The following is a 22967-nucleotide window of genomic DNA, read 5'->3' as shown; positions in this document are numbered from 1 at the left end:
GCCTGCACCCGACCCATCCACCCCCCCCCCCCCCAGGCTCCACCGACGGAGCATCATTTCGAAGAGATTTGAGTCCCCCTCGAACCGCAGACGATCGACTTCGGGTACGAGTTGCAAAAGTCTGTCTAACGCGGCCGCTTTACAAATGAAAAAGCCCGTCGCGTGCAGTGAAGAAGTCCCTGGAGCCGCCTGCATAAAATCCCTCGGCATCTGTCAGGACAGGAATGCTCTTTGCAAATCCGGGATGCTTATGTTTTTTGTGGATTCTGACGGCGGCCGGAGCTCTTCGATGGCTGTCATGGAATGTCCGCGGCACAGTTCGGTTCCAAGGAGCTGCCCGTTCTGATTCTAGAACAGCGGACAATGGCCGGACATTCTTACTCGCTCTCAGACCAAGAACGCGCTTATCTCTCCAGGCTCGACCTGCTCTTTCCCCAAAAGCGCCGCCACGGCGTCGCACATCGTTCCATCCTCTTCGACGACAGCCAAGAGCAAAGGCACCAAAGACCCCCCCGTTATGGGTCGATCCACCTGGCTTTGGCTATAGCCTTTTGGAAAACGGACAGAATATTGCGGCTGGAGGCGTAATGAAAGTTCGAAGATCCGATGGAGCGGCTGTGCAGTTACCACCTGTCTCATCGAACCCGCAGCTTCCCAATCCCCGAACACAACTGAAGCTGAGTGAGGGCAGGTCTGAGAGCAACTCGGAAGCCGGTTACGTGTGAAATCGGAACACTGCACATCGCTAATGCAGGTAACATGGTAACGGAACAAATAACGGGCTGGTCGCTTTTGAATTTTTAGTAAAAGAGGCTTGGAAGTGGTGCAACGCAGTTTCACCAGAATGATACTGGGGCTTATGGGTTAAATCATAAGGTTGCATCAACTTTATAAAGCCAAGGATCCTGTATGCTTTTTTTAGCAGCTTTCTCAACTTCTCCTACCACCTTCAAAGATTTGTGTACGTAAACCCCGCGATCTCTGTTCCTAATCCCATTTAAAATGGCACCATTTAGTTTATATTGTCTCTCATTCTTCCTTCCAAAATGCGTCACTTCTCTGTATTAAATTTCATCTGCCATGTGTCTACCCATTTCACCAGTCTCTGTCTGTGTCCTCCTGAAGTCTGCTACTATTCTTCACATTGTTTACATTTCCGAGTTCATGTCATCTGCAAACATTGAAATTATGTCCTGTATAGCCAAGTCCATGTCATTAATATATATCAAAAAGAGCAGTGGTCCTAATACTGACCCCTGAGGGAAACCACTGTATACATCCCTCCAGTCTGATAAACAACCGTTAACCACGACTCTCTGCTTTCTGTCCCTTAGCCAATTTCATATCAGTGCTGCCACTGTCCCTTTAATCCCATGGGTTTCAATTTTGCTAACAAGTCTATTATGTGACACTTTATCAAACGCCTTTTGAAAGTCCATATACATATCAATCGCACTACCCACATCAACCCTCTCTGTTACTTCATCAAAGAACTCATTCAAGTTTGTCATACACAACTTGCCTTTAACAAATCCATGCTGGCTGTTATGTATTAATCCATGATTTTCCAAGTGACGATTAATTTTATCCCAGATTATTGTCTCTGAACTTTTCCACACTACCGATATTAGGCTGACTGGCCTGTAATTACCGGGTTTAACCCTCTCCCCATTTTTGAACAGGGTTGTAACATTTGCAACCCTCCAGTCCGCTGGCCCCACTCCCATATCCAAGGAGGATTGAAAGATTGTGGCCAGAGCCTACACAATTTCCACCCTTACTTCTCTCAGCAACCTAGGATGTATCCCGATACCTTCCTCGTCCCAATATCCCTGCCATCACAGAAGCCAGTCTTCAGCCAATTCGATTCACTCCCCGTGATATCAAGAAACGGCTGAGTGCATTGGATACAGCAAAGGCTTTGGGCCCCAGATGTAGTGCTGAAGACTTGTGCTCCAGAACTAGCTGCGCCTCTAGCCAAGCTGTTCCAGTACAGCTACAACACTGGCATCTACCTGACAATGTGGAAAATTGCCCAGGTATGTCCTGTCCACAAAAAGCAGGACAAATCCAATCCGGCCAATTACCGCCCCATCAGTCTACTCTCAATCATCAGCAAAGTGATGGAGGGTGTCGTCGACAGTGCTATCAAGTGGCACTTACTCACCAATAACCTGCTCACCGATGCTCAGTTTGGGTTCCGCCAGGACCACTCGGCTCCAGATATCAGTACAGCCTTGGTCCAAACATGGACGAAAGAGCTGAATTCCAGAGGTGAGGTGAGAGTGACAGCCCTTGACATCAAGGCAGCATTTGACCGAGTGTGGCACGAAGGAGCCCGAGTAAAATTGAAGTCAATGGGAATCAGGGGGAAAACTCTCCAGTGGCTGGAGTCATACCTAGCACAAAGGAAGATGGTAATGGTTGTTGGAGGCCAATCATCTCAGCCTCAGGGCATTGCTGCAGGAGTTCCTCAGGACAGTGTCCTAGGCCCAACCATCTTCAGCTGCTTTATCAATGACCTTCCCTCCATCATAAGGTCAGAAATGGGGATGTTCACTGATGATTGCACAGTGTTCAGTTCCATTCGCAAGGCCTTAAATAATGAAGCAGTCCGAGCCCGCATGCAGCAAGATCTGGAGAACATCCAGGCTTGGGCTGATAAGTGGCAAGTAACATTCGCGCCAGACGATGACCATCTCCAACAAGAGAGAGTCTAACCACCTTGCCTTGACATTCAACGATATTACCATTGCCGAATCCCCCACCATCAACATCCTGGGGGTCACCGTTTACCAGAAACTTAACTGGACCAGCCACATAAATACTGTGGCTACAAGAGCAGGTCAGAGGCTGGGTATTCCGCAGTGAGTGACTCACCTCCTGACTCCCCAAAGCCTTTCCACCATCTACAAGGCACAAGTCAGAGTGTGATGGAATACTCTCCACTTGCCTGGATGAGTGCAGCTCCAACAACACTCAAGCAGCTCGACACCATCCAGGACAAAGTAGCCCGCTTGATTGGCACCCCATCCACCACCCTAAACATTCACTCCCTTCACCACCGGTGCACAGTGGCTGCAGTGTGCACCATCCACAGGATGCACTGCAGCAACTCGCCAAGGCTTCTTTGACAGCACCTCCTAAACTCGCGACCTCTACTACCTAGAAGGACAAGAGCAGCAGGTGCATGGGAACACCACCTGCACGTTCCCCTCCAAATCACACACCATCCAGACTTGGAAATATATCGCCGTTCCTTCATCGTCGCTGGGTCAAAATCCTGGAACTCCTTTCCTAACAGCACTGTGGGAGAACCTTCACCACACGGACTATAGCGGTTCAAGAAGGCGGCTCACCACCACCTCCTCAAGGGCAATTAGGGATGGGCAATAAATGCCGGCCTCGCCAGCGACACCCACATCCCATGAACGAATTTTTTAAAAATCCTTTTCGGACCAGATGACTTTTCTACTTTGAGCGCTGCCAATCTTTTAAGTACCTCCTCTTTATCTATTTTTATCCTATCCAATTTCTCTACTACTTCCTTTGCTGTGACATTGGCAGCAACCTCTTCTTTAGTGAAGACAGATGCCAAGAACTCATTTAGTACCTCAGCCATGCCCTCTGTCTCCACAAGAAGTTCTCCTTTTTGGTCCTTAATTGGCCTCACCCTTCCTTTGACTATCCTTTTACTGTTTATATGTTTAGAAAAGACTTTAGTGTTCCCTTTTATGTTACCCACTAATCTTTTCTTGTGTAAGCTCTTTGCCCCTCTTATTTCCTATTTCAGTTCTTCTCTGCACTTTCTGTATTCTGCTTGATTCTCTGTTATGGATATGACATTCATCATAAGCCTCCTTTTTCTGTTTCATTTAATCTCCAGATCTTTAGCCATCCAGGGAGCTGTTGCTTTGGATGCCCTTCCTTTTCCCCTTCATAGTGGTGTGTTTAGTCTATACCCAAACTATCTCCTCTTTGAAGGCCTCGCATTGCTCATTTACTATTTTACCTGCCAAGCTTAATTTCCATCCACCCGGGCCAGATCGCCTTTCAGCTCACTCTTCCAGTTGAGTATCATCACCTTTGATTGTTCCTTGTCCCTTTCGATAACTACTCTAAATAACTTTTTTTTAAAAAGTTTAAAAACCAACAAAGACCAAACATTTATAAACTGCATTATAAAAAACATTATTGTATGAAATGAGATTTGGGAACTTTTGATAGATTTCAAAAGGACTTAATTGTGCTTGGTTCTCACTAATGGTAATCCCTCACTTCACTCTAAAACATCCTGGGCAATATTCTGATGTGGCCATTCACTGTATGTGCATGTATTTGAGAAGACAAAGTTGGAAACATCTTATTTGATTCTAATCAACAATTATGCACATTCGACTCCCGCTTGATCAACCCTCCTGCTTAGGCTGAACCTGGGGCATGCAACCTCAACTTTCTCTATGTTCCTGAACTGTAAGGAATCTTACAACACCAGGTTATAGTCCAACAGTTTTATTTGAAAATGACAAGCTTTCGGAGGCTTTCTCCTTCGTCAGGTGAGGAGAAAGCCTCCGAAAGCTTGTGATTTTCAAATAAAACTGTTGGACTATAACCTGGTGTTGTAAGATTCCTTACATTTGTACACCCCAGTCCATCACCGGCATCTCCATATCATTCCTGAACTGAGCCTTATACAATGGCCAAGACTGCCATGTTCCATTTCTGGAACTTCACTTACATTGCTGTCGGATCCATTATCCACACTTTTATCACCTTGAAGATCAATTTCTCAAATCTTAACAGCCTCCCCATCTCCACCCTTCATATACTTTAGTTAATGCAAATAAAAAGAATAAAAAACCGTAACTGTTGGGAATTTGAAATAAAAACAGCAAGTGCTGGAAATACACATCAACTCAGTCAACATCCGTAAAAAGAAAAGACAATTTGACATTTCAGGTATGACCATTTGTCAGAGCTGCAAACTAAAAGGAACTGCAAGCATTTCCATACTGTTGGGAAAAAAAGGGGTGCCAACTCCACTTTTTGGATCAGAGCTCCTGAAATGTCCTCCTTTTCCCTCAACCGAGGATCCCCTGAGCATTGGTCGACATGACTCTTGGCTGCCCCTTTTCCGTCCCTCTGCTTTCAATCCTTCCCTCTCCTTTCACTCAAATAGTGAAACTTTATCCTTACCTTCCATCCCACAATCACCCACCTTTGCCATATCGCTTTCCACCAGTTACAACATGATCCCACCACCAAGCACGTCTTCTCTTCTTCTCCACTTTCTGAAGGGGTGGTTCCCTTTGGGATAAAAGGTAATGCTGGAAACACATCAAACTCTTGCAAAGTAAATATGTTCTGTCTCTGACTGAATCATTTTAAAGAAATATCTGAACATACTGAGGGCTGATGTGTTCATCAAATGGACCTGCTGCTATATTTTTCCCGGAGAGATCTTTAGAGTAATTGAATACAAGTTTCTTTCTAAAACGTTGTGGGTAAATGCAAGTTCTTTTTCTAGGTACTGGTTTGGTCACATTAAAAATATTTGATATAATTCTAATTTGGTGCTCACGTTACTTTTCGCAAAATTCTGTCAAACATTTGTTTAGTGCATTGAGCTGTGTTTTTTCTGATAGGTTTCTCGAACTCTCTTTTGTAATAACATGACTATTGCATCAGGAAAGCTTGTTCTATATCTTTATGACTAGTTGAAATCTAACCTTTTTTTTCATTTTATGTCTTATATGTCTACGCAATACTGTTTCTGCACTTCAAGTACGTGCCAACGGAGAGTTTTCCTCCTGTATACGACTGTAGCGCGATTCCATTGCAGCACACTACTTTGCTTTTTGCAGTTACTGCCCAGTCTCCACTTATACTCCCATGCAGGAGATTAAAATGCCTCTGAGCTTCACCGAGAACATGCCTTCTGTGTCGCAGACTGCACCAACCCTGGATATGTCACCTTGTGACTTGCTGACGGTGCCATGCTTAACCTGTAACAAGAAAATGCATGCGCGGAGTGTCCGTCACCACAAGGCCCTACATCGTGCGCTTGTTGTTCTGCTGTACCGCGCAGGCAAGCTGCCGGTCAGCCTGCTCTCCCTCCGGCTCCGCCGAAGGAGCATCATTTCCAAGAGGATGCGATCCAAGAAATGGAGCCCGCTCGAGCTGCAGAAGATCGACTTCGCATACGAGCTGGTGAAGTCAAACCGGATGTCAATGTGGCCGTTTATAAGTGAAAAGCCCATCGTGTGTAGTGAAGAAGTCCCACTGTCCTTGGAGCTGCCTGGGGATGCCTGCATAAAATCCCTCGGTATCTGTCAGGACAGGAATGCTCTTTGGAAATCCGAGATGGAAGATGCTTATGTTTTTGTGGATTCTTACGGCGGCCAGAGCAATACGTGGTTCATCGGACTCTTCGATGGCTTTCATGGAATGTCTGCGGCACAGTTCGCTTCCAAAGAGCTGCCCATTCTGATTCTAGAACAGCTGATAATGGCCGGACATTCTTACTCGCTGTCAGACCAAGAACGCGCTTATCTCTCCAGGTTCGACCTGCTCTTTCCCAAAAGCACCAACACGGAGTCGCACATCGTTCCATCCTCGTCGACAACAGCCAAGAACAAAGGCACCAAAGACCACCGTTATGGATCGATCCACCTGGCTTTTACTAAAGCCTTTTGGAAAATGGACAGAATGTTGCGGTTGGGGCGTAATGAAAGTTCGAAGATCCGATGGAGCGGCTGTGCAGTTACCACCTGTCTCATAGAACCCGCAGCTTCCCAATCCCCGAGCACAACTGAAGCAAGTGAGGGCAGCTCTGAGAACAACTCGGAAGCCAATACGTGTGAAATCGGAACATTGCACATCGCTAATGCAGGTAACATGGTAACGGAACAAATAACAGGCTGGTTGCTTTTGAGTTTTTAGTAGAAGCTGATTTGTAACTCATCCATTCAAGAGTTGCTAGTGCAACAGATCAAATAATTTGTGTCTTGTATACCCACGCTGCTTATCTAACTCAGTCACCCAATAACTTAAAGTTTAAAAGACCAGTTTATTTAAAAAAAATTATAAACTGCATTATAAAAATCATTATTGTATGAAATGGGATTTGGCAACTTTTGACAGATCTCAAAAGGATTCCATTGTTCTCGCTTCTCACAAATGGTAATTCCTCACCACTCTACAACACCTCGGGCAATATTCTGATGTGACCATTCACTGTCCGTGCATGTATTTGAGAAAAGAAAATTAGAACCATCTTATTTGATTCTAATCAACAATTATTTACATTTGACTCCCACTCGATCAACCTTCCTGCTTAGGCTGAACCTGGGGCGTGCAACCTCAACTTTCTGCTTCATCCTGAACTGAGCCTTATTCAAAGGCCAGGACTGCCTTGTTCCTTTTCTGGAACTTCACCTGCATTGCTGTTGGATCCATTATCCACACCTTTATCACCTTGAAGGTCATTTTTCAAATGCTGGCCTTACCAGCTTCCCCATCTCCACAGTTCATAAACTAATACAAATGAAAAGAAAAGAATCTGCAACAGTTGGAAATTTGATACAAAAATAGAAAGTGCTAGAAATGCGCAGCATCTCAGTCAACATCTGTAATAATAAAAGACAATTTATTATATCAGGTATGACCATTTGTCAGTGCTGGAAACTGAAAGATAAGCAAGCATTTCCATACTGTGGGGGAAAAAAAGAGGGGTGCCAACTCCAGTTTTTTGTATCAAAGCTTCTGAAATGTCCTTTTTCCTCAGCTGAAGTTCCCATGAGCATAGGTCGACATGACTCTTGACTGCGTCTGCCCTTTTTACCGTCCCTCTGCTCTCAGTCTTTCCTTCTCCTTTCACTCAAACAGGGTTCCCTTTGTCCTCACCTTCCATCCCACAATCACCCACATTTGCCAGATCACCTTCCATCAGTTACAACATGATCCCACTACCAAGCACATCTTCCCTTCCTCTCCACTTTCTGAAGGGATGGTTCCCTCCGGGATTAAAAGAGAAAATGCTGCACTCAGCAGGCCAGGCAGCTTCTGGAGAAAGGATCATAGGCCTGAAATGAACCCTCCACTCCCTCTCATTTGTCACATTGATTGTCCAATATCCTGTACAGGATGAGTGAAAATTTCCTCCAACTAAATATTGGGAAGACCAAAGCCATTGTCTTTGGTCCCCGCCGCAAACTCCGTTCCCTAGCCATCGACTCCATTCCTCTTCCTGGCCACTGTCTGAGGCTGAACCAGACCATTAGCAACCTTGGCGTTCTATTTGACCCTGAGATAAGCTTCCGATCACCTAGCTGCACAATCACCAAGACTGCCTACTTCCACCTCCGTAACATCGCCCGTCTCCACCTCTGCTTCAGCTCATCTGCTGGTGAAACCCTCATCCATGCCTTCATTACCTCCAGAGTGGACTATTCCAATGCTTTCCTGGTTGGCCTCCCATCTTCCACTCTCCATAAATTTGAACTCATCCAAAACTCTGCTGCCCGTATCCTAACTCGCATCAAGTCCCGTTCTCCCATCACCCCTGCTCGTTGACCTACGTTGGCTTCAGGTCCGGGAACGCCTCGCTTTTAAAATTCTTATCCTTGTTTTCAAATCCCTTTGTGGTCTCACCCCTCCCTATCTCTGTAACCACCTCCAGTCCTACACCCTCCTTGATCTCTGAGCTCCTCCAGTTCTTGCCTCTTCCACATCCCCGATTTTAATCGCTCCACCATCAGCGGCCGTGCCTTCAACTGCCTAGGCCCTAAGTTCTGGAATTCCCTCCCTAAATCTCTCCGCCTCTCTATCTCTCTCTTCTCTTTGAAGATGCTTCTGCCCTTGCGTGGCTGCAGGGGTGGTGTAGGAGGGAGGGATTTAGATTCCTGGGACATTGGGACCGGTTCTGGGGAAGGTGGGACCTGTACAAGCGGGACGGGTTACACCCGAGCAGGACCGGGACCAGTGTCCTCGCGGGGGTGTTTGCTAGTGCTGTTGGGGAAGGTTTAATCTAGAGTGGCAGGGGGATGGGAACCTAGCGGGGAGGCAGAAGGGAGTAAAGTTGAGAGCGGCAAGAGAGGGGAAGACCCAGGGGAAATTTACAATACAAATAGTTCAAATAGTTGTTCAAGAACAAGTGAAAGGGAAAAGCGTAGAGCAGCAGAAAGAAAGTGTACTTTAGCCACTACAGATAAAGTGAAAACTAGAAGGTGTAAGGCGATTAAACCAGCATCAAAGCTGAAGGTCAGGCTAGGGTGTGTGGCCCAACTAAGAGTTCTATATACAAATGCACGGAGTATAAGGAATAAATTAAATGAACTACAGGTTCAAATTCAAATTGGAGGGGATGACATGATAGCTATTACTGAGATATGGCTGCAGGATGGTCAGGATTGGGAACTAAATATACCGGGTAATAAGGTCTACAGGAGAGATAGGGAAAATGGAAGAGGGGGAGGAGTAGCCTTAGTGATTAGAGATGAAATCAATTCAATGATAAAGGAGGATATAACGAGGGGTAAGCAGCCAATAGAGACCTTATGGGTTGAATTGAGAGATAGGAAAGGATCTTAAGACTATAGTGGGAGCTGTGTATAGGACCCCAGGCAACAGTTCTGAAGTGCTAGATTATACAAATGCAGAGATTAGACAAGCGTGTAACAAAGGCATAGTGGTCTTAATGGGGGACTTTAACCTTCACATAGATTGGGAAAAGCAGACTAGCAACTGTCAGAAAGGTGGTGAATTTCTTGAGTGTGTCCGTGATAGTTTTCTACACCAGTATGTCCTAGAGGCAACAAGGGGGCAAGCCATACTAGATTTAGTAATGAGTAATGAACCAGATTTAGTTAACAGCTTAACTGTGCATGAACATCTATCCAATAGCGATCATAACATGATAAGAGTTCAATGTAGTGTTTGAAAGGGAAAAAAGTGAATCAGCTGCTAAGATTCTAGACTTGGGCAAGGCCGACTTCAATGGGATGAGACAGAGACTGTCCACAGTAAACTGGGCAAATCTGTTAATGGGTAAAACGACTGATGATTAGTGGGAAATGTTTAAAGAAACATTTAACGAGATACAGAACCGGTTTATACCCCTGAGGGGCAAGAACTCTACTTGCCAAAAAAAACAGCCATGGACAACTAAAGAGGTAAGGGACAGTATAAGATATAAGGAAAGGGCATACAAAAAGGCAAAAAATGGCACAGATCCTGGCAAACGGGAAAGATACAAAGATCAACAAAGGGTCACAAAACAGATAGTAAGAGCTACAAAAAGAGAGTATGAAAAGAAACTTGCAAGGGATATCAAAACCAATACAAAGAACTTTTATAGTTATATTGAGAAAAAGAGGGTGGTGAGGAGCAGTGTTGGCCCCTTAAAAACTGAAAGTGGGGATATTGTCATTGACAATGGGGAAATGGCGGACACGTTGAACAATTACTTTGCGTCAGTATTTACAGTAGAAAAAGAGGATAGCATGCCGGAAATCCCAAGAAAACTAATATTGAATCGGGGACAGGGACTCGATAAAATTAACATTAGTAAAGCAACAGAAATGAAGAAAATAATAGCACTAAAGAGTGACAAATCCCCAGGACCAGATGGTTTCCATCCCAGGGTTTTAAAGGAAGTAGGTGAGAGATTGCAGATGCCCTAACTATAATCTTTCAAAGTTCTCTAGATTCAGGAACTGTCCCTCTAGATTGGAAAATTGCACATGTCACTCCGCTTTTTAAGAAAGGAGAGAGAGGGAAACCGGGGAATTATAGACCAGTTAGCCTAACATCTGTTGTGGGGAAATTGCTGGAGTCTATAATTAAGGATAGGGTGACTGAACACCTCGAGAATTTTCAGTTAATCAGAGAGAGCCAGCATGGATTTGTGAAAGGTAGGTCATGCCTGACAAACCTGATTGAATTTTTTGAAGAGGTGACTAAAGTAGTGGACAGGGGAATGCCAATGGATGTTATTTATATGGACTTCCAGAAGGCATTAGATAAGGTCGCACATAAGAGACTGTTAGCTAAGTTAGAAGCCCATGGAATCGAGGGAAAAGTACGGACTTGGTTGGGAAGTTGGCTGAGCGAAAGGCGACAGAGAGTAGGGATAATGGGTAAGTATTCACATTGGCAGGATGTGACTCGTGGAGTTCCGCAGGGATCAGTCTTGGGGCCTCAATTATTCACAATATTTATTAATGACTTAGATGAAGGCATAGTAAGTCTCATATCTAAGTTTGCCGATGACGCAAAGATTGGTGGCATTGTAAGCAGTGTAGATGAAAACTTAAAATTACAAAGGGATATTGATAGATTAGGTGAATGGGCAAAACTGTGGCAGATGGAATTCAATGTAGACAAATGTGAGGTCATCCACTTTGGATCAAAAAGGGATAGAACAGGGTACTTTCTAAATGATAAACAGTTAAAAACAGTGGATGTCCAAAGGGATTTAGGGGTTCAGGTACATAGATCATTGAAGTGTCATGAACAGGTGCAGAAAATAATCAAGGCGGCTAATGGAATGCTGGCCTTTATATCTAGAGGACTGGAGTACAAGGGGGCAGAAGTTATGCTGCAGCTATACAAAACCCTGGTTAGACTGCACCTGGAGTACTGTGAGCAGTTCTGGGCACCGCACCTTCGGAAGGACATATTGGCCTTGGAGGGAGTGCAGCGTAGGTTTACTAGAATGATACCCGTACTTCAAGGATTAAGTTACGAGAAGAGATTACACAAATTGGGGTTGTATTCTCGAGAGTTTCGAAGGTTAAGGGGTGATCTGATCGAAGTTTATAAGATATTAAGGGGAACGGATAGGGTGGATAGAGAGAAACTATTTCCACTGGTTGGGGATTCTAGGAGTTGGGGGCACAGTCTAAAAATTAGAGCCAGACCTTTCAGGAGTGAGATTAGAAAACATTTCTACACACAAAGGGTGGTAGAAGTTTGGAACTCTCTTGGGCCTAGGCAGTGTCCTAGGCCCAACCATCTTCAGCTGCTTCATCAATGACCTTCCCTCCATCATAAGGTCAGAAATGGGGATGTTCGCTGATGACTGCACAGTGTTCAGTTCCATTCGCAACCCCTCAGATAATGAAGCAGTCCGAGCCTGCATGCAGCAAGACCTGGACAACATCCAGGCTTGGGCTGATAAGTGGCAAGTAACATTCGCGCCAGATAAGTGCCAGGCAATGACCATCTCCAACAAGAGAGAGTCTAACCACCTCCCCTTGACATTCAACGGCATTACCATCGCCGAATCCCCCACCATCAACATCCTGGGGGTCACCATTGACCAGAAACTTAACTGGACCAGCCATATGAATACTGTGGCTACAAGAGCAGGTCAGAGGCTGGGTATTCTGCAGCGAGTGACTCACCTCCTGACTCCCCAAAGCCTTTCCATCATCTACAAGGCACAAGTCAGGAGTGTGATGGAATACTCTCCACTTGCCTGGATGAGTGCAGCTCCAACAACACTCAAGAAGCTCGACACCATCCAAGATAAAGCAGCCCGCTTGATTGGCACCCCATCCACCACCCTAAACATTCACTCCCTTCACCACCGGCGCACTGTGGCTGCAGTATGCACCATCCACAGGATGCACTGCAGCAACTCGCCAAGGCTTCTTCGACAGCACCTCCCAAACCCGCGACCTCTACCACGTAGAAGGACAAGGGCAGCAGGCGCGTGGGAACAACACCACCTGCACGTTCCCCTCCAAGTCACACACCATCCCGACTTGGAAATATATCGCCGTTCCTTCATTGTCGCTGGGTCAAAATCCTGGAACTCCGTTCCTAACAGCACTGTGGGAGAACCGTCACCACACGGACTGCAGTGGTTCAAGAAGGCGGCTCACCACCACCTTCTCGAGGGCAATTAGGGATGGGCAATAAATGCCGGCCTTGCCAGCAACGCCCACATCCCGTGAACGAATTTTAAAAAAAAATGGCAATTGATACTAGCTCAATTGCTAAATTTAAATGTGAGATAGATAGCTTTTTGGCAACCAAAGGTATTAATGGATATGGGCCAAAGACAGGTATATGGAGTTAGATCACAGATCAGCCATGATCTTATCAAATGGCGGAGCAGGCACGAGGGGCTGAATGGCCTACTCCTGTTCCTATGTTCCTATGTTAAAACCTACCCCTTCTTCTATAACCTCCTTTTGTGGCTCGGTGTCAAATTTTGTTTGGTAATGCTCCTGTGAAGCGCATTGGGATGTTTTACTACATTAAAGGCACTATATAAATGCAAGATGTTGTTATTGAAATGTTAACCTAACTTGATCCTGCCTGACCTGCTGAGTGTTTCTGGAATTTTCTGTTTTTATTTCAGATTTCCAGCATCTGCAGTACTTTGCTTTTTGTTTTATTTTCCCTCTGGGGTACCCTTTTTTGCTATACAGCCATTTCATGTTTTAGCTGCTATCCATCTAGCACCTTACAATATCGTGGCAGTTACAATATCTGTTCGTTCACTCCTTCCGTTCAAGGTAGCAATTTATGTGTACTTCCTTCAATCTTCCATACTGTATTTACTGCTGATGGTGTGGTTCCCTCCACATTGGGAAGATCAAATGCTTTGCTGAATGCCTCCATTCTACTCACAAGGGTCCCCTTCACCTTCCTGTGGCTCACTACTTTAATTCCCTCTCTGACATTTCTCTCTTTGACCTCCCACACTGTTCCAACCAGGCTCAACCTAATCTTGCAAACAAAAATGATGGACAGGAAAAGACCAGCTGATCCATCAAGCTTGCCCCACGCAGCCAACCCATCTGCAGCTATGTCACTCCTGGGAAAGACAAAAAAACAGATAAAAACCTAAGGCCAATTGAGGAGAAAAGTCTGGAAAATTTCTCTCTAACCCCCCTAGGCAATCAAAACTAGTCCAGAAGACCACAATGACCATGATATATATGACTTAGTATTCATAGAATGGTTACAGCATGGAAGGAGGCCATTCGGCCCGGCAAGTCCGTACCGGCTCTCTGCAAGAGCAATCCAGCCAGTCCCACTCCCCCGCCCTTTCCCCGTAGCCCTGCAAATTTTTTTCCTTCAAGTGCTTATCCAATTCCCTTTTGAAAGCCACGATTGAATCTGCCTCCACCCTCCCCCTCGGGCAGTTCATTCCAGATCTTAACCACTCGCTGTGTAAAAAGGTATTTCCTTCGGTTCTTTTGCCAGTCATCTTAAATCTATTTCCCACTGGATCTTGATCCTTCCGCCAATGAGAAGTTTCTCTCTATCTACTCTGTCTAGACCCTTCGTGATTTTGAATACTATCAAATCTCCTCTCAACTTTCTCTGCTCTAAGGAGAACCCCAGCTTCTCCAGTCTATCCACGTAACTAAAGTCCTTCATCCCTGGAACCATTGTGGTAAATCTCTTCTACACCCTCTCTAAGGCCTTCACATCCTTCCGAAAGAGCAGTGCCCAGAACTGGACACAATACTCCAGATGTGGCCGAACCAGTGCTTTATAAAGGTTCATCATAACTTCCTTGCTATTGTACTCTATGCCTCTATTTATAAGCCCAGGATCCCGTATACTTTTTTAACCGCTTTTTCAACCTGCCCTGCAACCTTCAAAGATTTGTGCACATATACCCCCAGATCTCTCTGTTCTTGCACCCCTTTTAGAATTGTACACTTTAGCTTATATTGCCTCTCCTCGTTGTTCCTACCAAAATGTATCACTTTGCACTTTTCTGCATTAAATTTCATCTGCCATGTGTCCGCCCATTCCACCAGCCTGTCTATATCCTCTTGCAGTTTATTACTATCCTCCTCACTGTTCACTACACTTCTAAGCTTTGTGTCATCTGCAAACTTTGAAATTGCGCCCTGTACACCCAAGTCCAAGTCATCAATATGTATCAGGAAAAGCAGTGGCCCCAGCACCAAACCCTGGGGAACACCACTGTATACCTCCCTCCAGTCTGAGAAACAACCATTCACCACTACTCTCTATTTCCTGTTATTTAGCCAATACTGTATCCATGCTGCCACTGCCCCCTTTATTCCATGGGCTTCAACTTCAACTGAGATCATGGCTGATCTGTGACCTAACTCCATATACCTGCCGTAGCCCCATTTCCCTTAGTACCTTTGGTTAACAAAAGTATATCAATCTCAGATTTATTCCACCTACCTTTTATATGCTGTGATTGCTGCTGCAGCCAGGAACTGGTCCTGCTCTCTTTTGAAGAAATGCATTGAATCTGCATGTATCGCCCAAGCCAGCAATTCATTCCATGGGTCTACTATCCTCTGGGAATACAATTGCTTCATGGCACTGTTCGTGAACCATAAGTGAATTATGTACTATAACGCCGAAATTTTTTTCTTCTCAACACACTACGGTTCTGTAACCCATAGGGCGTAAGTATACTTGGCCTTGGTATTAGTCCTGCCCCTGTGCATGACACCACATTTGTTTAAGTTAAATAGGAATTGCCAAGTGTGGGCACATTAACGTCCACTTGGAGTAGTTTATTCTCATCCACAGTCCAAACAGCCGCACAAGTATTTGTATTGTTAGTGTAAGGTTTTCAATAAGGCTCTAGAACATTGAAGTCAGTTGTCATAGGTTTATTAAGTATACAGTATATGCAACAGTACTTAAACATAGACTTAAAAAATTGTTCTTATAACCACACCCGGTGATGGTTGGTTTGGGATTCAAACATGTTACAGTTCTAAGCTCAGTATCTTAGGCCTTTACAAATCCAAATACTCATTACAAGCTGCCAGTTTTTATACATTTCTCTCACTCCTTCAACGTGACAATCAGCACAATTCTGCACCACATATTATATAAAAGTTAAAATACAACTCCATATAAGCAGTATTTAATTTTCCTTACTCAATGAGCTCTTTTCATTGGGCTAACTCCTTTAATTATAAGTCTTGTCTTTGTTTCTGTATCATAGGAACACAGGAACAAGAGTAGGCCATTTAGCCCCTCGAGCCTGTTTTGCCATTCAATGAGATCATGGCTGATCTGTGAGCTAATTCCATATACCCGCCTTAGCCCCATATCCCTTAATACCTTTGGTTAACAAAAGTCTATCAATCTCAGATTTAAAATTAACAATTGAGCTAGCATCAACTGCCGTTTGCAGAAGATAGTTCCAAACTTTTACCACCCTTTGCATGTTTCCAAACTTCATTCCTGAAAGTCCTGGCTCTAATTTTTAGGCTATGTCCCCTAGTCCTAGACTCCCCAACCAGCGGAAATAGTTTCTCTCTCTGTACCCTATCAGTTCCCCTTAATATCTTGAAAACATCGATCAAATCACCCCTTGATCTTCTAAATTCCAGGGAATACAACCCTAGTTTGTGTAATCTCTCCTCGTAATTTAACCCTTGGAGTCGAGGTATCATTCTAATAAATCTACGCTACACTCCCTCCAAGGCCAATATATCCATCTGAAGGTGCGGTGCCTAAACCTGAACACAGTACTCCAGGAGTGGTCTAACCCCGCGGGGCTTTGTATAGCTGTAGCATAACTTCTGCCCCCTTGTATTCTAGTCCTCTAGATATAATGGCCAGCATTTCAATGGCCTTTTTGATATTTTCTGTACCTGTCCATGATATTTGGACATGGACCCCCTAAGTCTCTTTGAACCTCCACTGTTTCGAGCTTTAGACCATTTAGAAAGTACCCTGACCTATCCTTTTTAGGTCTAAAGTGGATGACCTCACACTTGCCTACATTGAAATCCGTTTACCACAGTTTTGTCCATTCACTTAATCTATTAATATCTCTCTGTAATTTTATGCTTCCATCTACACTGCTTACAATGCTACCTATCTTTGTGTCATCAACAAACTTGGATATGTGGCTCTCTGTCTCGTCATCTAAGTTGTTAATAAATACAGTGAATAGTTGAGGCCCCAACACAGGTTCCTGTGGGACTCCACTAGTCACATCCTGCCTATTTGAGTACCTGCACATTATCCCTACTCTCTGTTTACTGTTGCTCAGCCAATTTCCTAACCAGGTCAATAATTTGTCCTCAATTCCATGAGCTTCAACTTTAGCTAACAGCCTCTTATGAGGGACTTTATCAAATGCCTTCTGGAAGTCCATATAATCAACATCCATAGACGTTCCCCTGTCCACTACTTTAGTCATCCCTTCAAAAAATTCAATCAGGTTCATCAGACATGACCTACCCTTTACAAATCCATGCTGGCTCTCTCTGATCAGCTGAAAATTTTCAAGGTGTTCAGTCACTCTATCCTTAATTATAGACTCTAGTAATTTCCCAACAACAGATGTTGGGCTAACTGGCCTATAATTCCCTGGTTTCCCTCTCTCACCTTTCTTAAATAGCAGAATGACGTGCAATTTTCCAATCTAAAGGAACGGTTCCTGAATCGAGAGAACTTTGGAAGATTATAGTTAGGCTTCTGCAATGTTCTCATCTACTTCCTTTAAAACTCTGGGATGAAAATCATCTGGTCCTGGGGATTTGTTATTCTTTAGTGCCATTGGTATCATTGGCACCAATTAAAAAGGATGATGTATGCCCAGATGTTTTCCTTTGCAGAACTAACACTTATCAAATGATTGAAGTTCTTGGAAACTTTAGGAACCAGTATGCAGTGGCACGTCTTTTATTAAGTCTCTTATTGCTTAATTTTGAAGCTGGCCATTGCTGCAGGGTCAGCCCTGGCCCAACAGTCCAGTGGTACTTTAAATTGGCTTGATAGGCAAAGACTAAAGGTTAACATTACTACCACATTAAGAGAAATCAAGCGTAGTACAACATTACTAGATTTCAGGACAATCTGATTAATCGCCCTACTAAGCTCCAAATATGGAGGGCAGGAAGTGCGTGCACATTTCTGGTCGGAAGCGGGCCTCCCGCCATATTGAATAAAGTAGATGCCCTAGTGGCAGAAACGTATGTTGGGAACATTTAAAACCCAGAATAATTTATTCAAATTAGGATCCCCTTTTCGATTTCCGAATGCTCCATTGCTTCATCTGCCTTGTGCTGAACTCGCACAGCATAATGTGGCGCTAAGCGGGACCAGGGCTATTTAAAGGAATCATGCAGTTCTTACAGACTAGTTGCTGGTTTATCATTTCAGGCTGATGGTTGAGTTCTGGGTGTTCTTTGGTGTGTTTTATCACTCAGGAAAGTTCACGTTGACTACTCAGAGAAAGATTTTGCTGGTATTGCGCTGTTCCTGTTGTTTGCCTCAGAAATAGTTGCTGCAGACATGGGTGCTCTCCATAGGGTTGCCTTCAGGGCTGGAGGATGAGAGGGAGCAGAAATGAAGACACCATAAAGAAGTAGCAGCTGCCAGAACAGGGAGGAGGAGGAGGAGGAGGAGGAGGAGGAGGAGGAGGGCACTCCGTGGGAGGCCAAATCCACAGAGGGTATTGAGGGAGCACTTCTCCTGCACTACATTTACTGAAGAGCAATGTATGATGCGCCTTCACTTCACCAAGGAGGCTATCACCGAGCTATGTCACCTGCTGCAGCCACAATGCGAGCCTCGAACCAGGGTATGGACAGCGCTGCCTGTGGCAGTTAAGGTCACCGTGGCCCTCAAGTTTTATACCCAGGCTCCTTTCAGGCTGCAACAGGTGACATCAGCCACATCTCCCAGTTCGCTGTACACCTATGTACTAGGGAGGTCACCGAGGCTCTCTAAGCCAGTGGGAACAACTCCATCTCTTTCCCAATGGACAGAACAAAGCAGGGCATGAGAGCACTAGGTTTTGACCGTATGGCAGGCTTCCCCAGGGTTCAAGGTGTAATAGACTGCACACATACTACCATGCATGCCCCTTATCAGCCTGGCAACTTTATCAATCGAAAGGGATTCCACTCCCGCAGCGTACAGCTGGTTTGTGACCACAGGCAGTGCATCATGGAGGTCTGTGCCCATTGTTCTGGCAGCAGTGATGACTCTTTCATCCTACACCAGTCCTCTGTGCCGCCTTTATTCCAACCAGGCCACCAATTTAGAGGCTGGCTATTGGGCGACAAGGGCCATCTATTCCAGACCTGGCTCATGACTCCTGTTAGGAACCCGCTACGGCTGCAGAGTATGCCTACAAAGAGAGCCATGCTGCCACAAGGAACATTGTTGGACAGACAATTGGCATGCTCAAGCAATGCTTCCGCTGCCTGGACCATTCTGGAGGAGCTTTGCAGTACACCCCTGAGTGAGTATACAGATTTGCCGTTCTCTGCTTCGCCATCATGAGGACCCAGCCTTTACCACCACCTGGGAAGAAACAAATGCATGAGAATGAGGAGGAGGAGAGGCAGCGACCGCCAGTACCCCTAGTTGCCAGAGCTTCCAGAAACCAGCTCATCGAGGAGCGATTCACCTAAATCAGCCCACCCATTCCCCAGTCACCAACAGTGCCACAATCCTTGCCACTTTTCGTACAATCACCATACGATCACCTTCCTTCACTCCAGACTTATAGCTCTTGCCCTCACTTCACTACAAAGATAAACACCAACACCAAATCCAGAACAAAAACTAAATTTAATCAAAGAAATATTCTGACGTCATCCACAAAAAAAATCACAACTCACCCTTGTGCAAGCCCTTAGTGCCTGTCTTGTGTGCTCGTTTTCTTATCCTCGTGTTCGTACAATGTGTTTCTCCAGTGGCTACAGCTTGGGAGGTGGATGGCTGCTGAGCTTCCATTGAGGACACTTCACATGGCGTTAGACGACAGTGAGTAGTTCTGGGCCTAGAGGGCTCGGCTGCAGACTGTAGCATCTTGGCGTGGGCTGAAATGGTCTGGGTCGGCTGGCTGTGTAGCACTATTAAGGGGACTGGTGGAGTGGCTGGCGGGGGAGCAGGCATGCACTCATCCTAAGAGAGGACAGCAGGTGCCACTCCCATGGAGCAATGGCGCTGGAAGCCCCTTTCAACAATGGCCCCTAAAGTAATGGCTGCTGAGCTTCCATGACAACAGTCTGCCATAGTCGCCGTCTGAGCTTTGTCAGAGCTGTCATAACAGGCCCCAGCATGGTGGGTTCCACTGTGTTGATGAATCTGACCACACAGTTTACGTTAGACAGAATAGTCTCCATGCTCTGCTTAAAGCCTTCAGACAAGTTGGAGTTGGACTCCTCCATGTTCTGCGACATTGTGTGCAAGCTCTCTGGCAGGCTGCTCAGTGCACCTAACATTTCCTGGTAGTTGCCCATTAGCCTTCTTCCATAGCTTGACCTCTCAAAGTCAGCATCTGAGTCCTCTGTAGCAGAACAAGTATGTGACCTTGCCCTCCAGCGAGCTGCTCCTGGGGCGTCCTATCCCCCTGCCCTAGCTCCTGTGCACTTGTGCCTGGTGTGTCACGACATGCAGATACCTCCTCTCACCTAACCTCTAAATTCTGCACGGTGCCAATATCTGAGCTGGTGCTTGCGAGAGTCAGATCGAGTGACGGTGCATCTTCCGGAAGGCTGGACTCCACTTCATTAACTGGATGTAGGGCATCCACATTCTTAACAGCTGAAATGAAAGACTGGTTAGCTTATGATGTGAAGGGAGAGCAGAGATAAAGAAGTGGGCGTTGAAAGCATATGCAGCTTGTCATGCATGACACTTTACAGTAAAGCCTATGCAGAGTACACTCTCTACTTTGCCCCACCAACTTGTCTCAAACTACTGCCGTAGCTATCCTTATGACCCCTGAGTGAGTGTGAATATGTGCAGTGATTTGTGCCTACGTGCAGTAGGAACTAGGTTGAGACGTATGGCTCTGGTCGCCAGCAGAAAGAAGAAACTTTATTTCATCAGACAGGCTGGATTCAAATCCAGCTCCCACAGTTGAATGGACATTATGTCTGGCATCAACTGTTACCCTTCCACGTGGGACTGTTACCAGTGTGATCTTAGTCTCAGAGGAAATTCCCTGGCTGTTTTCTCATCTCCCCGTTTAAGATTAGATAATTCCAACTGTATCTTTTAGGGAAAATATTCTGCTCCCCTCCCCCAGGTCATATCAACTTCCAGTTCACTTACAGTTAACTAGCCCTCTCAGGTAATTTGTTGCATACATTTCCATTTTATGTAGGATGCAATTTTAATGGACGGAAAATTGTGGGGATGAGTGTCTGAATTCCTAATAGGTGTTCCTGGTGGGTGAGGCTCCCCACTAGGAGAGTGATTTCATAAAAATGACCCCTTAAGTAATCAATCAGAATTGAACATGAAATGTATTTAATTATTGATTCATGATTTTTAAAAAATCTTTAGCATTTAAATTGTGTACAAAGAATTAATTCACAGTTGTTTACCACACACAATAAAAAAGTATTAAAAAGTGACTAAATATTTCTATGTTCAGTACACAATCAGTAACTCAATGTGTATCTTTCTACAGGTGATGTACATGCTATCTTGTGTAAAAATGGAAAAGGTTACCGTTTAACTGGAAACCACAGCACTTCAAACCGTAAAGAATGTAAACGTATTCTTCAGACTGGTGGAACAATCAGTAAAAATGAACGACATGGGCTTGTAGAGGGACTCATTCAATCAACACGAGGGCTTGGATACCATGGAGACCCCAAGCTTAAAAAATATATTGTACCAATACCGTATACTGCCTCTGTCCCTATTGACTCCTCATGCCAGTTTCTTGTTCTAGCTTCAAGTGGATTTTGGAAAGTGCTAAATATGCGTGAAGTAGTTTCAATCTCATTGCAAATGCTTTCTTTTTATTTTGGATCTTTTCACACAGACTCTAAACGTAAAGAGAATAGCTCATTTATTCATTCATCACATGTTACACTTCCATTAGATGAGCAAAACATTGACAGAAGGGCCTCCATAATACATTTGCTTGAGGAGTTTTCACAGGAAGGGCACGAAGATGCTTTGATGTCCATTGAACGTTTATTTGAGGAACTTTTAATAGGTAAGAAACACGGTAGTAATAGGGAGTCCATAGAACGTTTACTCATGCATTTTGCAGTAAAGAAGGAACACGGTACTATTTGGAAAGCCATGCATCATTTACTTGAGAACATTGCAGCAAAGGAGGAACACAAGATATCGATTGAAAATGTTGTTGATGAGCTTCCACCAGATGAAGAATATGACAGCAGCACATCCACAGAAAGCCTTCTTGAGGATCATATATCAAATGAGGAACACAGTGAGGACAGGACATCTGTGGACAATTTTTCTGAGAAACCTCTACAGGAAGTTAAGGACAACAGAACTTCCATAGAATCCTTTTCTGAGGAGCTTTTAACAAAGGAGGAATACAGTGATGACAAACTAGCAGTGATTCGTGTTGCTGAGGAGCTTTCACCCACTGAGGAACTAAATGATCACTATAGCCAAGAGAATATCACCAAGGAATCAAAGAATCTTCAAAATTCAGTGTCATTGAGTTCTGAGCCAATTGGAACTTCTTCGCCAGAAAGGGTTGCCATTGAAACACCATATGACGATGCTTATATTATGATTCAGGGAGAAAACATAGAAGCAACAAGGAAGGAACCACTAGAAATTCAGTATGAGACTTTAGCAAATACGATCAGTGAAAGATTAGTCGAAACTGCTAAACAAGCAGGAGCTTGTGATAACATTACAGTGCTCATACTGTTGCTTCCTGGATGTGCTAAATCATGTTCTGTAGAAGAGCAGAAGTGATGTCGTCCACTCCAGAAATGGTATGTTTAAAGAAACTTCAACTTTATATCTATCTGAACTTTAAACTGGCCACAGCCAGATATAATGGCCTGGAAATTGCTCCAAAAACAACGGAGAGCCGAACAGCGCTCACCGTTATTTATGGGTAAATGGAAAAGCAAATTCCGGAGAAGCGCACATGCGCAGTCAGACATGGAAATCTGGAAATTGCTCTTCCTGCTGATCCAAAAGGTCCGTGGATTGACAGCTCAATATAATAAAACAGTCTAAAA

The 22967-nt window shown here is 44.7% G+C and overlaps 1 protein-coding gene across 1 annotated transcript; it reads left to right on the top strand.

Annotated features, from left to right (window-relative positions):
* The first annotated feature begins 587 nt into the window (after positions 1 to 587).
* Positions 588 to 22740, top strand: LOC137332361 (protein phosphatase 2C-like domain-containing protein 1). Its single transcript, XM_067996127.1, has 3 exons — positions 588 to 714; positions 5843 to 6892; positions 21416 to 22740. The coding sequence occupies exons 1-3, from the start codon at positions 588 to 590 to the stop codon at positions 22693 to 22695; spliced, it is 2457 nt and encodes an 818-aa protein (XP_067852228.1). The 3' UTR covers positions 22696 to 22740.
* Positions 22741 to 22967: the final 227 nt, after the last annotated feature.

Source organism: Heptranchias perlo, chromosome 2, assembly GCF_035084215.1.
Source record: "Heptranchias perlo isolate sHepPer1 chromosome 2, sHepPer1.hap1, whole genome shotgun sequence".
NCBI classification, from domain to species: domain Eukaryota; kingdom Metazoa; phylum Chordata; class Chondrichthyes; order Hexanchiformes; family Hexanchidae; genus Heptranchias; species Heptranchias perlo.
Note: the sequence above shows the minus strand (reverse complement) of the source record. Positions and strands in the feature narration are given on the sequence as shown.

Bases quoted from the DNA above. Each gene is read 5' to 3' on its own strand.
- LOC137332361 (XM_067996127.1), top strand. From the start codon at position 588: ATGAAAGTTCGAAGATCCGATGGAGCGGCTGTGCAGTTACCACCTGTC. The intron at 715-5,842 runs GTTACGTGTGAA...ATTCCATTGCAG, and splicing joins TGAGAGCAACTCGGAAGCCG to CACACTACTTTGCTTTTTGC. The intron at 6,893-21,415 runs GTAACATGGTAA...ATCTTTCTACAG, and splicing joins ATTGCACATCGCTAATGCAG to GTGATGTACATGCTATCTTG.